The following is an 18517-nucleotide window of genomic DNA, read 5'->3' on the forward strand; positions in this document are numbered from 1 at the left end:
ACTCCAACGGACTTCCACCGCTAAATAAGCAGATAAAAGGAAAGTACAACCCTAGTGCAACCTTCGGGGAGCAAAATAGGGTGCAAGAAATTCTATTTCAAGCCACTGGAAGGACTGTCTGGAAGCAAATGCAGTCCGTTCCTCAGGCCAGTAACCAGAACAGGCTGGAGCAGGCGGTGAATACAAGGGGTTGCCATGTGTGTTTTGGAGCTAATTCCTTGAGATTTAGGGTTTTGGGGTGCAGGACGAGGAGAGGGCGCGCGCATGGGCAGCGGGCACCGTCTGGAGCCTCCCCAGAGGAGGAACCATCCTCGTTTTGCAAAATGAGATGGGCTTTCAAAATCAGGCCAAGTCGTTTCTGTTGTTCTTCCAGCTGCGGGAACAGGTATATCAGAAAAGGACACTTTAAAACAACAATAAAAAAAAAAAAGAGAAGTATTCTACATTCAGATGAATTTATGCTTCTGCCATAAAACCTTTAATAGCAAAGAGGGGATTTTCAACATAGAACTTGGCCAAGGCTCCCCACGACACACTGCCACCATCACACACCTTTTTACAGGACACTGGTCTGTTTTACAATCTACAAACTATTTTCTTTGGAGATTTCTCCCCCCTTCCCCCTCCCCCCCCATTTCCAGGAACAACTTTTGCACAGGAGCACAGTAAAACAAGTCTGTAAGGGACCCAACTCTGGTGTTTCTAAGCCCTCTACAGAATATTTGTCAGTCAAACAACAAGGAAAAAAAATAAAAGATGATATTGAAAATCCTCCCACAAACATTTTGACACAGAAATCAAGTGTTCTGGAACTGCCTGGGAGCTAATCTGATTAATATGCTGCTTGCTTGGGTCACTCGGACGACCGCGTAGGCACCAATTTGACGACTGCAGCCCTGACAGTGCCACCAAATTAAAGGGCTGTGAGCGAGAGCGCGGGATTAGGTAACAAGCAACCTGGGGCAGAATCCAACAGACCAGAGAAAGCTCGACCCAGCGAAGCTGCCTAGCTTGGAAGAAACAAAAATACAAACTCTGCTTCCAAATCAAAGCCCGTGATATCTTTCTTCATTTACCCCATTCAGTTAAAAGAACAATCAGGTTTGTGGTTGGTAGTAACATCATACCCCATGTGTAAGGCCTCATTTCCATCAAACAAGCTCTAGGTTATAGGACTGGAAAGATAAGGTTGCCTACAAGCCGGCAGTTCCTTGCGCCACAGCCTGTTGCCATGTGTCGGTGGCAATCTGCTTCCAAACCATCAACGTCGGGCTGTATGCTAGCAGCAAGCTTCATTCTCCGTAAGCTTTGGGGTCAGAGGGTGCGTGTTGGGAGGGGTCACGTATTAACACGCGGTGCAGAGTTTTGTTTTTTGTGAGGAGACAGAGTTGAGTTGGCTTGGCTGGGGCATCTCCTTCAGCCGGAGTCCATAGTGAAGAGCTGGATGTCATGCGGGTTCCAATACAGGGCCACGGCGGAGTTGTAGACCAAGGACCAAATGTAGGGGATGAAGAACTCCTCGGGCTGCTCCTCCTCCACGTACTTGAACTTCAGCTCGGGGAACTTCTGCAACAAGAAACCAAAGCCCGCTGAGGGAAGTTTGGCATGTCTGTTTGCAAACACACACCCCACGTCAATGCTGCGGAAAGAGGGCTGGCGAAAAAAAATAACGGGAGGAACTGAACCATCAGACGCGAAGGGAAATATTTACGGGATGAAGAGATCATTTATAACTTCTTTGAACAGAACGGGACACTGGTGTATTGTATTCAGCCCTTTTGCCATTGGTCACACTCAATTTGCTTGTTAGCAAAGACTAAACATGTGAATCCTTCACAGGACACCCAGGTCTTAAGGAAAAGTGTCATATTTAGCAGCCCCACAAAAGCCTTCTTGCTTGCGCACGTACAGACCTATTCATTGCAGTTTTCTCCAAAAAGCACTTTGCTATTAATTGTACTCAGTTCCTTAGCAAGGGAATCCTTTGGAAAGGGTAAATACGGTCTGTGATACATTTTCAGGAACCCAGCGTTACAGCAAACTAACTTTTCCCCTCTAATTTTCAACAAGTTTCCAGGAGAAAAATGCTCTTCCTCGAGGAAGCGCGGTGGGAAGCATGGCTGGGCTCCCGGAGGCCACTTTTTTTGTTTTGTTACAGGTTCTTCTACAGTTTTGGGTGGGTCGTTACCTCTGTGCCTTGGCTTTCCCGTCGCTGATGAGCATGCTAATGGCATCGCCGTGGCAATCAAAGTGCAAAACCCCGCAAGCTCCTCAACTGCAACGCATCACGCATCTAACCTATGTCAGCCTCCGAGGCTGTAACCGCAAGACCTGTGCACATAGACCTCCTTGCCCATCCACGCAGATACCTCTCCTTCCTGGAAATTACAGGCTAGATGCTTAGCGTTTCCACAAAAGCCCTGGTTTTCAGTACCAGCAAAGTGCTTTCAGAATTAACGCACATCAGATGCACCAGCCCAGCCCATCCTAACTGGATAGACTGACCGCATCCTCAGTTTTCCAGTTTTCTCTCCTTTCTTCCCTTCCAAAGCAGCGGGAACACTGCAAACCCACCACGTTCACTCTTGGGAAGCACGTGTTTTGGGGAAGAGCCGAGTGTACTTTTGTACTGCGCTCTTCAATCATTTTATCTACTTCTCAATGTTGCCCGTGTCAAGAGCTTGGCAGAGTCTCAGCTGAAAGCCGCATTACAATGATCACTGGGATAAGATAAAACATGACCCATTTTATTATTTATAAGGCTGTGGCTAAGACTAAGAATAAACTCTATGGTGTGACATGATCAGAACAAGCACAGCGATGGCTAAGAAGCCTCTTTGCCCATGAATAATGAAGGCAAACCCTATCATCTTTCTCAGGCTCACAGGGTCCTGTTGCCTTGCGCTCGGGTACAAGACCCTTCTGGCTGGCACAGTCTCCTTCGAAGGGGCACTTCTTGGCCACTCGGCTTTCAGGGTTATTTAACTTCTACATATCCAGGTTATTTGGATTCTTGGGAGACAGAAAACATGGAAACTATTCCACTCTTTCCTTGTGTTGCTGCTCTTACCAGAGCGGTTTGGTGCAAATACCGAGCACACAATTACTCTAAGTCACAAAGGTGCCACCCGCATTATGCTCTGTGAGGAACACGTCTCCATGGACAGCTTCCTTCAACCCCATGCCATCTCCTACGGTGAAGGTGGCAGTGGTGTCACCTTCCAGCACGCTCCATCTGCAACTGCCATGATTTGGCTTCTGTTGGGGTCAGGCCCTTTACCACAGCTCTAACTTAGCTGGACGCCAGTATTTAGCCTGAGAAGAACCATTTTGGCCATCGGCGTGGCTGTCATTATTGTACTTGATGGCATTAGAACGTGTGGGGAGCTCATCCTCACAGCTATCAGGGAGGGAAGGAGGGCAGTATTGCTTCCAGCACTATTATCTCTGTTTAAGGAACTGAGGCAGCTAAAAGATAAGGTTGTTGAAGGCACGTCTGCATCTGACTCCTGGTGAGTTCAAAGCCCAGAACCTCAAAGGTACATCAGCAAGCTTCATTTCCTGCATCAGACAGGCAGTTTGCGGTAGAGAAGCTCTCCCATAGCCCTTTTGCACCCCTAAACCATTTTCTATCTCCTCCCTATAACCTCTCCGCCTCAAGCCTGTTTTGACCAGCCTGTTTAATCTTCTACATCATTTTGTTTCTTCACTCTCAGGTATCTTGCATTTATCTCCTAGTCTAGTCTCATCCTCAGCTCCCTTCCACTTCATCTTTCTGGTCTTTCTTTAGTGTATCTTTCTGTTTCGTACTTGCCCAAGTTTTCTTCTTTCTCATTGGCCTTGTGAGATCCCCCTTTTCCTTCACACCTTCTAGCCCTTCCCATTTCAGCTCCAAGCCCTCAAGCCGTGCCTGCCCTCCACCTCTGCCACCCCATCCCTCTTCTTAGGATACCCCAATTCTTTCAGCATCTTAAGCCTCACTCTAATCAAGCCCTCATGGAGATTTTAAGTATTTTTTTTTAAATAAAACAACTGATGTTCGACTCTGCTTATCCTCAGTGTAATCTTCCCCACTTCCCCCCCTAAACGCTTCCTGGCTTGTGGTCAGTGTAGACAGGAACGCGTTCAGTTCAGCCTTGCATCAGCAGAATGAATGGTTAAACCTCATGATGAAACCACGGCAACGTTTCCTAGCAGAGAAAAGCCCTTATGCAGCTGTCATTCTTCACCCCAAAGGTGGCTGCATGCCAGTGCTGCAGCGTGTAGTAGTCCTTCTGGGAGGGAATGGGGGGGGGAAAAAAGGCGATTAAAGATGCTGATTTGAGTTGAATTAAACACAGATAACTTCTTTCACTGTCAGGGTCACAGATGATAGCTACTGTTTTTGCAGACACTCTGGGAGCCCAGAATGGTCCCACTAGTCTGGGACTATTCTGGACTCTCAAGCAGCTTAACAAACACCTTCAGCTTTAAAACAGTGGGTAAAATTGTATTAGAAATTCCAACAGCTACTTCTGAGATGCTCAGCTCTTACTATCCCATCATCTCTCAGCTGGAAGGACAGCATAAATCAGATAGCATTCATATTTTCAGGCAATAACAGTCATGCATTGATTTTATTATGAAGCCTTTCTTCAGACTGATCAATGTTGCCATCTATTGTGATCGTCCTGTAGCAATTTAATAATCAATTTGAGATTAAAGACCGTAACTCACTGCAATCAGCCTGGACTCTCTCATACTCAACATATGCCTTGAACAGTCTGCAGCGTTATTTTGGGAATGCAGACAAGGATAATAAGACTTTTCAGGAGAGATATAATACACGTTTCCATTACACACACACAATGTCAAATGTATGTTTTTAAAAAAAAGAAGGTAAGTAGGGGCAGAAGTGATCCTTTTCTGATAGTCCCCCCGAACAGTGGACCCAAGACGCTAACGAGACATGGAGAATTTGACTTCCAAATCAGTAATGGAAACACAACTTCTTCAGATGACTTGAATGATCCATGGCTGTGGGGAGGCCATGTTTTCTCCTGCATTAAAAATGAGAAATCCTAGAGCCCCCCATGGAGAGAATGCCATAAAGCTTTAAGGTTTTTGAGGGGTGCTAGTTCAAGGAATGTTTAAATTCAGCTCTGTGCCATTTCTCTCCTGCATGCTCTGCTCCCAAATGAGCGACTGGGAGCCGTCGCCACGTGCTGCAGCCAGACAGGAGATGACACCAAAGGAATGATTCAGGAGAGCTGTAAAACAACCAGGTCACCGGAGTCTCGGGGACACTCGCAGAAAACACCGCAGCCAGCACTGGAGAGGGTTTTACGGAATTCCCAGAGTGGCACGTCAAAGCAGCAATGCAGAAAGCCATTTTCTTCTGCTTTGCTGTTGTTGTGTCCAACTTCACCCTGGAAAGGCATTTGCTCCCCAGCTGGTGACATCCAAATGAGCCCGATTTTTAGCACTGTCTGAAAAGAAGGACTATTCTAAGACACCTTCAATGGCAGTCCTAACTATAGAGGAAAAGTCTTGGCATGGGATAGATCATCCCTTTTTTACCTTCACAGCCCTATTGGTTCAGCTGGACGGTGTCGAAAGATGTACAAGTTCACAGAATCATAGAATGGTTTGGGTTGGAAGGGACCTTGAAGATCATCTGGTTCCAACCCCCCCCGCCATCAGCAGGGACATCTTCCACCAGACCAGGGTGCTCAGAGCTCCATCCAGCCTGGCCTTGAACACTGCCAGGGAGGGGGCAGCCACAGCTTCTCTGGACAACCTGGGCCAGAGCCTCACCACCCTCATGGGGAAGAATTGCTTCCTAATATCTAACCTAAATCTGCCCTCTTTTAGTTTAGAGCCATTCCCCCTTGTCCTATCACTACACACCCTTGTAAAAGTTCTTCATTACCCGCTCGCTTCGCTATTTAAGTTTTTGCACTCACTGCCCTGACATAAACGGGTCCAGCGGAGCCATTCTTTGCATTTCTCTCCAGTCATTACGAGAGCAGACAACCCCAGCTAGTTCACAACAAACCGACCTGAGACAAGGCTTGAAAACTTGCAAGCCGGAGGTAACACTAGGATTTCAACTGCACGATTGAAATACAGACACCACTTATCAGCTCTGGTGAATCAACCTACCACAGCACCCGATCTCGTTTTCTTCTGCCAGACAAAGCAGAAGTCAGATTTAGTGGTTGGGAAGAGGGTATAAACTAGACAGACCAAGAACTTTGCAGCCTGTCTGTGCTGTCAATCAGACGATTTGATGAAAAACCACAGGAAGTCCGATGAACAGATGCCGAAACTGAGCCGCAATAACTCCCCTACCGCAAGAGTTCAACAACATCGGGGTGTGTTTTTTCTCTTTTTTTTTTTTGCAGTTAACGATTATAGGAAGATAAAATCGCCGCATGCCAACAGCACCTGGCATGGCTCCAGGCAACTTGGTGGCATTTCAGCTAGACGACTTGAGCCATGCATTAAATCCAAAAATCCCCTTCACAAATGAACCATTAGAGCTGCTGTGTCATGTCAGTGGATGATCTCCACCCCGATAAACTAAGCAAGGGCAGATGGAGCTGCCTGAAGGGCGAGGGAGCGAAGGTTAGTCTTTGCTTCTTCGCTGATCTAGATGCTTTGCTGGAAGAAAAGCAGCCCTCAGCAAAGAAATGCGGCAGTCGCTGTAGGAAAGAAAGAAAACAAAGAATTGGATTAACAGACAACTGGAGAATCCTCTTTTCCTCGAGTCCCTGGTTAGCAACACTGGTTTCTGAAACAGCAATCCAACGCGAGTTTGTATTTTCGAAAGCATGTGACTGGTTTAGGAGAAAAGTACCATTACCAAAGGACTCTGAAGGCATTTGAGAGTCAAATTCACATTAACTTTCCATCAGTCCAAAGCTCTAAAGTCTTTCTGAGAAGGAGATTTGTGCGCGTTTGAAAAGCTTACCGTGCAGTGGTGCCCAGCGACAGGACAAGGGGCAACAGGCACAAACTGAAGCAGAGGAAGTTCCAGCTGAACATGAGGAAGAACTTCTTCACTCTGAGGGTGACGGAGCCCTGGAACAGACTGCCCAGGGAGGCTGTGGAGTCTCCTTCTCTGGAGATACTCAAGACCTGCCTGGACGCGGTCCTGTGCAGCCTGCTCTAGGTGACCCTGCTTCGGCAGGGGGGTTGGACTGGGTGACCCACAGAGGTCCCTTCCAACCCCGAACATTCTGTGATTCTGTGAGTCTTGTGTGGTAACCTAACGACATGCTGGCAAATTCTGTGTTTCATATTGCTTCAGCTAAATATAGTAGTATTGCCTGGGGAGCATGTGCAGGATTGGACCTTATTAGCAATATACATAAACTGGCAGAGGAAAAAAACAAGTCCTTGGATTCAGCACCATACCCAGTCTTCATTATAGGTGCCATAAGGAATATTTACCCCAGCAAGGTTTGGCCCTGCAACGTGCCTCGCACCAAACATGCTAGCCCGTAAGGAGTTTGGGCAGGGGAAGAACATTTCTACTGGTCTGCAAAATCCATGAGGCCACTTTGAAATCTGGTCCACCCAAATCCCAACCTGAGCCAAATTAATGGCTAATGATCTTGAAAACAACTCAACAGTCATGCCTGCTACACTGTTCATGGGGCAGATTTACACCTACATACGCAAACATTGATATATTTCGTTTCTATACAAATTGAAGCATTGAAGTGCTTTGACATGGCACAATTTACAGACAAAAATTTCTCAGTACTTAGCTTCTAAGATACTTCTAGACTGAATTTTTTGCAATTATTTAATTCTTCTGGGGAGATAATGCTGTTTCATCTTTCTCTGGTTCTTTGTATTTACAGCGCTTCTCTTTGACTTTAGACAGAAAGTCTATGTATGTGGCTTTGACAAAATATCTGTATGGGCTACACCACACCCACCCGATACCATCTTCGGCTCCTTCTCAGGCTTGAAGCACAGACAGCCCGGCAGAAGACGACGGCGGGGAGATGAAGGAAGCAAACAGGAAACCTGCTAGACTAAGCACGAGTTGCACATCGCGCTCAAAGATCTGTGCGAGGGATAGGGGCAAAGTCAAAGACGGAGAAGAAAACAGCAGCGTGTCGGGGGGGGGTTTGAAGAAGAGAACTCAAGGTGACAAGTAGAGGTTCAAAAACAATCTAGGCGCGGGTTAAGAGGAGAGGTAGTGGAGGCCCCATCCCTGAAAAGGTTGAAGGCCAGGTTGGCCTCACTGCAGGGGGGTTGGGCTAGATGACCTCTTGCCGAGTTTCAGCATCCGTGCAAGGACAGGAACAACTTTCACACACATTGATACGATGCACAGTCGGATTCCTTTATTATTCCGCTTGTGCGGTTATATACATTTTCCATATCTGTACACACGATTACACTTATTCGGATAGGCTACAGACATAAATCACGCGCTGTTCACGCACCCCATATTCCCTTATGATTGGTAACTATGCACTAACGCCAATAGCAACAGACTGCCTCCACGTCCTTGAACACATCTTGTTTTTGCTAACCCACATCATGTGCGCTATCAGAACTTTCTCAATGGCTATTCTTAGCTGTCTTTTCCAGCGGCCTGTTCAATTATGCTGTTTTGCTTAAGCGGCCTAGTCGTGCTAATTCTCAAGCTACATCGACCCAAACATCTCCCCCTTTTTCTTTTCAAAAAAGCTAAGCTATCTTATCATTGCCTTAAAAACATTTGCTCAATTTGTGTTAGTTGCATCACAAAAATTTTCTTCACAGTTACCTCTAGTGCCTTTTGTGTTGTGCGTATTATACACGGGACCAACATAATCACTGCCATAATCATTACAACAATAAGCAATAACATTTTGATTAGTGACATTAACCAGCCAGAAATTCCCCATCTGTTTCCTGCTGCATCAAATACTTCCGCAGCCCCAATAAATCAGAATGCAGATACAATAGTCTAAAGGCAGAACCCGGAAAACTTACCAAACCAGAAGATGCAAAGGCAGTTACTTAGTCCAGACAAATCCATTAGATCACAAAAACCAAATAAATCCATCAGATCACAGAAATACAAACACCATAACATAAAATCACACATTTATGGTTGCGACCACACATACACACACAAGCACACCAAGTTTTCAACATAAATCCAAATATTACAAAGACTTATGAACAGACAGCAGGCAGGCAACAAAAAGTAATACTGGAAGAATGCCTTTGTCTTATTAATAGTCCCTGCTCAGAACTTTTTGGTCCAGTGATCAGAGGTTCTCCCCGAGAATCCCTCGGTGCCGGCTGGAGGTCCTGCGATCACTGGGACCACTGATGTTCAAGAGCAGGGTCCTACCTGGGTACCCAAACTCTACTACCAGAAAGGAGCAAAATAACTTACTTTCCAAAACTTAACTCCAGAGCCCTAGAAAGCAGGCACTCATATTGACACTCGTCAGATAGTACAGATAACAGCGAAACATTGTTGGGATGTAGCGCCTACAACCATGTGGTTAGCATCTTTGTTAACCGGGCCCACTGTCTTTTTATCACCTCCCCTTCTTCTTCCGTGTTCATTCAAGATGGGTTTGATCCATTTTGCCGGCACCCACTCCATCTGTCCATTATCTGTAGAAATACAAGCGTATCCCCTCCCCCAAGTGAGTAGTCGTACTGGACCTTCCCAAAGCCCTTTATCCGGGCAGAATACCGTTACTAACACCACATCATTGTCATAGACATTTTTGTTTGTTCCCCTGTGCCGAACAGTTGGGGGGGTCAATATGACCTCCTCTAACATTCAACCAATTCAGGACAAAAAGGGTTTTGTGTAGACAGTCTATCGGGGACCGCTCTCCCCCCTTTTCTAAAATATTTAAATGATCTTTTAGTAAGCGATGGGAACGCTCAACAATAGCTTGACCAGTGGAGTTGTATGGGGTGCTCCGTACATGCTTAACACCCCACCGCTGAAGGAAACGGGCCACCACCTGAGACCTGTAGGCTGGGCCATTATCAGTTTTAATTTGTTCAGGTACTCCCAACACAGCAAAGGCTTGCGCCCAATGTCGTTGGGTTGCTTTGGCATTGGTAGAAGTAGCTGCTGTTGCCCAGATGGCAGCCGAACACGTATCGACAGAGACATGGATGTGCTTCAAACGCCCAAACTGGGGGAACTCAGTCACATCGGTTTGCCAAAGTTGTCTGGGCTGTGGACCTCGAGGATTTACACCACCATCCTGTACAGGAGTGAGTCTCGCACAGTCAGGGCAGGCTGCAACAATAGCACGCGCATCTGCTTTAGATAATGAAAACTGTCGTTGCAGCGCCGCCGCAGACTGATGGAAAAAATCATGCGCTGCTCGTGCAGCATCAAAGCTCGTGGACAGTTGTACGGGAGTGGCTGTCACTAGTTGGTCCGCACGGTGGTTGCTCTTAGGTCTTGTAAGAGTCTCCATTTTTCGGACTTTTTCTGAATGGTAAACACAGGAGTATTCCAAGGACTAGTGGACGGGACCAAGTGCCCCAACTTCACTTGTTCATCCACCAATTCTTGGAGATGGGCGAGCTTTTCAGTAGACAGCGGCCATTGGTCCACCCAGATCAGCTTTTTTGTCAACCACGTGAGCTTCAGTGTAGGCCTGGATGCGCTCGCTTCAATGGCCGCTGTCAAAAATGCGTCTGAATGACACAACCCCATTGTGATAATATGTCTCTGCCTAATAGCCAAATAGTGGTATTCAAGACATAAGGGCGTGCTTGTGCCAGCAACTTACCATCTTGGTCTACAAAAGTAATGAACTCAGTACTCATTTGTGTCGCTGTTGCACCACCGATTCCTGTCACCATGCCCGACACTACCGTCAATGGCCATGACTCTGGCCATTGGGCCCTCGGGATTATAATAACATCCGCTCCAGAGTCTAACAACATTTTCTGGTCTTTTAGTACAATGCCGTTCGGTCCTTTAATAGTGATCTTTCTTATGGGCTGTTCTGTGGAAAGAGATTGTACGAATGCCACCAAGGGGGGTCCACTTGAGCCAAAGGCGTCACTTCCCCTATAGTTAGGGTCAGTTGGGGGGACCTGAGCAATAAAAGGAATCAGTTGGGCAACCTTGCTGCCTCGTTTGATGGTTAATGGTGGCGTGAATATCTTTAATGTAATCCCTATTGGGCCTGTGAAATCTGCATCAATTACCCACGGTAGGACAAAAATTCCCTGTCTAGATGCAGAGGATCGCCCCACCAACAATGCACTCAGCCCATGGCCTAAAGGTCCTGTGGCTACCGAGGGGACGACATGCACCTTATCATCTTCTATAGTGATGTCTTGTCCCACGGCCAGATCGACTCCTGCGGAGCCGCTTGTGGCGGCTCGGAGCTCGTCGAGACAGCCATAGCTGTGGGGAACTTTCTTGTCCTCGCGCCCCCCATCCTGGCGCTGCTCTGCCCGTTTCCTGACAGGGGGGTACCATCCTTTTTAAACTGTGACCTGCATTGAGCTGCTTTATGCTCGAACTTGTCACATCTATGGCATGTCCCTACAAAATCATCAGCCACCACCTTTTGCTTCTTGACCTGAGGACAGTTTCTTTTGTAATGGTCTTTCTCTCCGCAAATAAGACAACCAGTTTTTGCTTTAGCACCTCGATCCCCTTTCCCCGTTTGCATGGCAGGTCGTAAAGCAGCGGCCATAGCAGCCGCATGTATTCTGGCCTTCTCTCTTTCCTCCGCTAAGCGAGGTAATTGGGAACAAGCCTCCACATACCGACTAAGGGTAGACCCACTAGGTAGGGACGCAATTATCTGTTGACATTGAGTGTTGGCATTTTGAAAAGCTAAATCCTTTCCTACTGCACCTTTTGCTTCACTTGGCAGATTTGGTGCCGCATCTAATGCTTCCTTTAATCGGTCTATAAAGTGCATGTACGGCTCATCAGGACCCTGACGAATCTGCGTATAAGGCAATACAGGCTGCCCAATCTGTGGTAACTCAGTTAAAGCGGCCAGGGCTAAGCTCTGTGACTGTTGCAATATTCGAGGGTGTAGCGCCGCTTGAGCTGCCCCGTCGCGGAAAGCGCCAGTACCCATGAGCTGGTCTAGGGTAACTACACGTAAAGGATCATCGGCACCTAGGTGAAGGTTTTGCATCATTGCAAACTCACATTTATCCCGCCACTTATCCTTCCACAACATAAAGGCAGTGGGGGGCAACACCAATTCTAACAAGGCTCGGGCATCAGCTGGCACTAATATCTGATTTTTGAAAAAGGTGGTAACCAGCGTCATAACTTGCTTGTTATCCAAACCATAGTTCATTACGGTTTTTTGTAACTGACTCACTGTTTTCCAGTCAAAAGGAGCCCATATCCGTTGATTCCCCTGCGTAAACACCGGGAATGCTGTTAAACTGTTTGGTAGCATTTGTCCTTCGATTACAGCATTTTCTATTACCCCCCTCCATCGTTGTCCCATATTAAAATTAGGGTCGAGTATCGGGGGCGTCCCATCTCCACTCTGACCTCCAGCGGCCACACCACCCCCCTCTGTACCGCCGGGTCCCTGCAGACCACACCCACCGCGCGCGCAATCAGGCTTTTGAACACCGGATGCCCCCCCTCCTTGCTCTCTCCACTTCACACCCCTCTTCCACGCCTCATGTTCGTCATCCCCCACCCCCTTACCATATTTACTGCGTAAATAGTGATCAGCGTCAGCTAAGCTCATTTCCCCGTCTTCCAGCATTAGCCTAACCCAGCGCCGTTGCGAATGCTGTGCCGGTGCACTTTCGTTAATGCTTCCATTATTTGACCCCCCTGAAATCACCTCCCTCATCCCGTCCGACTCCCCACATATCTGCTGCTCGACCGCTCGCAAACCGTCCATTATGGCTTGGTGAGCCTTTCGATATGCCTGTTTAATCGTGGCGTTACGGGATCCTTTATCTAGTCGTTGCATCTCGTCCAGCAGCTTTGTCATTTGATCCTGTTGCTTTCTCAATATGTCCATAAGTTCACTTTTATGAATCTTTGGGTATAACAGCGATGTTGCTCCTTCGGGCGAGTCAGTATCCATTTCTTGAGAATCGGAGTCTGGGAGCGGCACCTTCTCTGGCAGTGGTGGAGCTGTAGGTGGCGCTGGTGCCCAGTCTCCCAATTCAATACTCGGTCCTCCCCGGAACTCCTTTTCACTAGGACGAACGGGATAAGCCCGAGGCGCCGTACAGGGATCTTGACAGTCTCCAGCGGGTTGACTGATTGCATAAACAGCTCTCGCGGCGGCTGCAGCCACAGTAGCATCATCCTTCATATCGGCAATCATATTTTTAACAGTTCGGAAAACAGGGGCTAATTGTCGCGCCTCTTTGTTTCTGACCTGCACAGAGTCCCACAAGTCCATCCCAACTCTGTGCCACGCATCCGGATCGAACAGCTGATCCATTGTTGTTATCAGCTTTCGGCGGCGGCACCATAATAATAGTCCCGATATGTCTCCTTTAGTTAACTTAGCGTCGGCTCGATCTGCCAATTCCAACAGGCTTTTCTGCGCCGCCTTTTCCAACACTGACACAGTGGAACCCATACTGCCGATGTTCACGCCCCCCCCAGCGTGCCGCACATCCGCTCCTGCCTTTCTCGGGCAGCCCGGCTTACCTCGCCAGCCGGCAGTCCCCTGTGTTCTTCGGCTGCGATAAATCTTCAGGGTCACCACAATGCCAAGTTTCAGCATCCGTGCAAGGACAGGAACGACTTTCACACACATTGATATGATGCACAGTTGGTTTTCTTTATTATTCCGCTTGTGCGGTTATATACATTTTCCATATCTGTACACATGATTACGCTTATTCGGATAGGCTACAGACGTAAATCACACGCTGTTCACGCACCCCATATTCCCTTATGATTGGTAACTATGCACTAACGCCAATAGCAACAGACTGCCTCCATGTCCTTGAACACATCTTGTTTTTGCTAACCCACACCATGTGCACTATCAGAACTTTCTCAATGGCTATTCTTAGCTGTCTTTTCCAGCGGCCTGTTCAGTTATGCTGTTTTGCTTAAGCGGCCTAGTCGTGCTAATTCTCAAGCTACATCGACCCCAACAACCTCTAAAGGTCCCTTCCAACCCAAAGCAATCTATGATTCTAAATAGCCCCCGTTTAAGCAATCACATGAGCTGTAGCAGAAAACAACATTTCTCCCAGGGAGTAAAATTCAATAAGTAACCCAGAGTCATCTAACGAGATCCAGTCTTCCTGGTCCAGAAGGGCAGGGAAGTTTATCTCTCGAGACACAACCGTTTGAGCAAGTTGAGATCATTGATAGGCGATGTCCATTTCCAGATCACTCGGAGTAAAGGTTTGTACAAATTCCAAAAGCACCATACAAAAGTACCAATCTGAGCTTCGGATGAGGCCATCCAGAGAAAAATCCCTCACGCAGTTGGTTTGAGCAAGCAAGGGGATCCCCACTCAGCTTTGGGGGTGCTGTGTCTACCTGCAGACAGTTCGGAACGGGAAGAAAAGATTAAGAAGAAAAGGAAAGATGAAAGCAGGACTCACGTTATGTGCTATCAAAGCATCATTAACCCCTACATAACACTGCATGTATTATACGTGTATATAGTCGCAATTCAAGGACTTACAGTTGTAATTGCAATTTCCTCGCCATTTCTCTATACCGTGTTGTCTAGATGAACACACACCTTTCAGAACATTCCCAAGATGACAGCTCAACAGCCAGGAGCCAGACAGCGCGGTGACTTGCTGCCAGACCACAGAGAGACAGGGAACCGCAACAGGCAGAAACAGGCAGAACAGGGACGTTTGCAACACGGCAGAAAACACAATCTATGCTGGCTTTGCCAAACAGTAAGAAAAAAAGGACTAGAGGCCGATATATGTAACTAGACTTTAAGCTTGAGTATGAAGGCATGATGTGTAGATGAGGTGCTATCAACAAAATACCAGAACTTTCATTCACTTCAGGGTTTAACCTGAAATGCCAAAAATTCTTCAAAAATAAAGAAAAAAAAATTAAAATAACAATAATAAAAAAAATAATTAAAAAAAAATAAAGATGCCTTTTAGAGAAAAGAACACAGACATGGGATCAGAGCAAAAAATGAACCACCTCAAAATAACGACAGGTAAAAAAATGAGGAATTTTTTTTTAAATTGCAATAAATCTAACCACAAAAAGATTTAAATGGGTGGACTGAAGAAAGCTACCGGCCCAATCCAGTAACGGTAACCCAACCAGTAACCCAACCCCTAATGGTTCTAGCACCTGACCTGGCTCGAGTGTTCATGATCCTGTTACGTACACACAGCAACTACTCAGAAAAATAAGCAAAATCCTTTGTGTGCTTTTGAATTTAGGGAATTAAAACCTGAAAAGCAGAATAATCCCTGGACCCATTTCTCTGTAGCATCAAAGGGCACCACTGCACAAACGGGGCCAAACCTCTCAACTCAGAAAACTTTTACCGATATGAAGTGGATGCGTAAATCTTCCTACCGGGGGGGATTTGCAGAAAATGCACATTTCGTAACAGCAGAGCCTATTTTTACTGATGCTAAGGAAGGTGCAGATGAGTTCAAGTCCTGGCTTCCTGCCTTTCAGCTCGCAAGTCATCCTTCCCTCGAATAACGTGCAAAGCTTTGCACACCAGTGCAAACCAGTACGTTAGCAGCAAACAGTTCTGGTAGAAATGGACTGCGTTTAGAAATCACTCCTCCACCGCCAACTTTGCACAGAAAATTTGTCTAGTTGCTCAGAAAAGGTGACAAGATTAGGAGCAGATGTTGGATGCTTTGCTCTGCTACAACTCGCCATTAAGTCAACGATGCTTTCGTGGTACCCTCAAAGCAGGGCTTGGACACCCAGGAATTTTCCGAGTCTCAGAATCCAACCCTGAAACCTCACAAAGGCTTCCCCAAACCCAAAACATCATTGTCCCCCCCAAAAAAAAAGCAGATTCAAGGCTGAAATTTTTCTTTCGAGAATTTTATGAATGAGACAGTTGAAAATCTGCCACTTTTCAAGTATGCTAAATGTAAATTTTAAACAAAGAAACTGGCTTTAATAACTCCACTGGGAACCTCTCACTTACTTTCACATATTGTGTAAATCATGGGGTGGGGGTGGAAAATGAACTCTTTGAAGGTCTCAAACTGGGCAAAACCTGAAGTTGTCCTAAATCCGTACGTGCACTCTTTGGATCCCTCTGCCAAGGACAGAAAATATGAAGTTTAGCAGGCAGGGGAAGATGGCTCATGCACAGTCAAGCTGCAGATCTGCGAGAAGCCTTCAGAGAAAGCTGATGGTGCATTCAGAGCCCCAGCACCACCTGGGCGGTGGGGAAACCCCTTCCAGAAAGCGAAAAGGGCTTTTTATGGTTCAGGACTTGCCAAAGATCAAACGAATACCTCCCATGCAATTTGATTCTTTGCAACAACGTGAAGGAACTCAAAGGAGGGTAAAATAGGGGTGAAAAAGGCAAAGTCTCCTCTTGGACATATCACAGCTGACAAGAGAAGTCTGTTAGGTAAAGACAGCAGAGTATTAACTCATCTATCTGGGGTACAAAATCTGCTCCAACTTCTGGATAAAAAATACAGATCTGTATTCACTTCATCAACTCTTTTAAGAGCAAAAACAATACCATAAATGCCAACCAATATTCCAGTAGTTCTGTCAGAGACAACTATCTACTACTTATTTTCTGAAAAGTGAGCTTGTAGTCTAATTTATATAACTTCTTAAACTTTAACAATAAAGAAAAACTCACCTGAAAAGTTTTAAAAGAGCCTATGGAGCATAGGAACAACGGTAGGTTTGGAAAAAATCCTGCTGAATAATGAATGTATACCAATACACGTAGCTATATACTCCAAGACACAGCAAACCTACTCTACGCAAATCTCAGAGCCAACCATATATTTTAAATTTCTAGCAGCGAGTGCTACTATTTAAGTATTACAGAAACACAGAATCACAGAATGTTCGGGGTTGGAAGGGACCTCTGTGGGTCATCTAGTCCAACCCCCTGCCGAATCAGGGTCACCCAGAGCAGGCTGCACAGGACCTTGTCCAGGTGGGTCTTGAATATCTCCAGAGAAGGAGACTCCACAACCTCCCTGGGCAGCCTGTGCCAGGACTCCGTCACCCTCAGAGGGAAGAAGTTCTTCCTCATGTTCAGACGGAACTTCCTCTGCTTCGCTTTGTGCCCGTTGCCCCTTGTCCTGTCGCTGGGCACCACTGAAAAGAGTCTGGCCCCGTCCTCCTGACACCCACCCTGCAGATATTTGTAGGCATTTCTAAGGTCCCCTCTCAGCCTTCTCTTCTCCAGGCTGAACAAGCCCAGCTCCCTCAGCCTTTCCTCACAGGAGATGCTCCAATCCCCTCACCATCCTCATAGCCCTCCGCTGGACTCTCTCCAGTAGCTGCTCATCTTTCTTGAAGTGGGGAGCCCAGAACTGGACACAGTACTCCAGATGCGGCCTCACCAGGGCAGAGTAGAGGTGGAGGAGAACCTCCCTCGACCTGCTGGCCACACACTTCTTGATGCACCCCAGGATCCCATTGGCTGTTTTGATTTTGATAGCAGGCTGATCTAAAATATGAGGAATGTTGTTTGTTGTGGAAATGCTTTGTGCTCCAGATAACATCACGGACAATTGCTCCACCTAGGCTCATGCACCACCCTATTGTCCTAAACCAAACCCCAGATAAACATCTCCCTGGCTGCCCGACCTCTTCTATTCCCACCGAAATAACCCAGCGGTTGTGCAAAGAAAGCTCTTGCCACGGTCTGTGCCATGCAATCTGCAAGGCAAAACGAGCACAGTGTTTTCTACGAGTGTGGCAATGAAGGAAAAATGAAGGAAACCATTAAACTCCAAGAACACGACCCACCTCCGGAGCAAGCAAGATGGACTCTCCTCAGGACACCTGCCCGGACAATGCACAAATTCTGACCCAGTAATATGTAAATATTACACTTTTTTCACTTTTACATAGCAGTTATCATGCCAAGGATTGGGTTTTTCTTCCCCCACCCTGGGAAAGGAGCTGGAGGGTTTAGACTCAGTCCCACCTAGCACTTGCTGGTGGAGCTGGTGGCCACCGATCAAGTCTCTAGCGCTGACCTCCCTGCTCTTCAGCATCCGAGATGGGAAAGGACTGAAGTCTGCTGACAGCATAAACCCCACTAATTTCATAGATAGAGGATATTTCCTTTTGGAAACTGCTGATGTGAGCCCTTTCTGCTCAGTCCTGGGAGTAGCCAGCTGAAGCACAGAGTATCAGTGCTGGTTTCACCTGCCTGTTTCTTTCAACCAAAATTCAGAGTTACTACAATGTCACAGTTGTTTGTTTTCTCATTTAGTTGCGTAGAACATATTCCCCCAACACCAAAGGTGGCAGAAGAAGAGCAGAGTGATTCAGTTTGCATATTTTTCCCGTGACGATGTCCCAGACATGCTTTCACTGGAAACCGGTGCAATGCTGCAG

The 18517-nt window shown here is 46.8% G+C and overlaps 1 protein-coding gene across 3 annotated transcripts in view; it reads right to left on the reverse strand.

The window, feature by feature from the left end:
• Positions 1–636: 636 nt before the first annotated feature.
• The window catches only part of LOC142365682 (dymeclin-like), a 330096-nt gene continuing 312215 nt past the window's right edge, over positions 637–18517 (reverse strand). Inside the window, exon 8 of one of the 3 annotated variants that reach the window (XM_075446739.1) lies at positions 637–1566. In XM_075446739.1, the coding sequence (XP_075302854.1) occupies positions 1551–1566 (16 nt within the window). In that variant the 3' untranslated portion in view covers positions 637–1550. Of the gene's footprint in view, positions 1567–13908; positions 14498–18517 lie in introns of those variants that run through there. The other 2 variants (XR_012766545.1, XM_075446741.1) reach the window with 2 other exon arrangements.

The sequence above is a fragment of the Opisthocomus hoazin genome, chromosome W (genome assembly GCF_030867145.1).
Source record: "Opisthocomus hoazin isolate bOpiHoa1 chromosome W, bOpiHoa1.hap1, whole genome shotgun sequence".
Lineage (NCBI taxonomy): Eukaryota > Metazoa > Chordata > Aves > Opisthocomiformes > Opisthocomidae > Opisthocomus > Opisthocomus hoazin.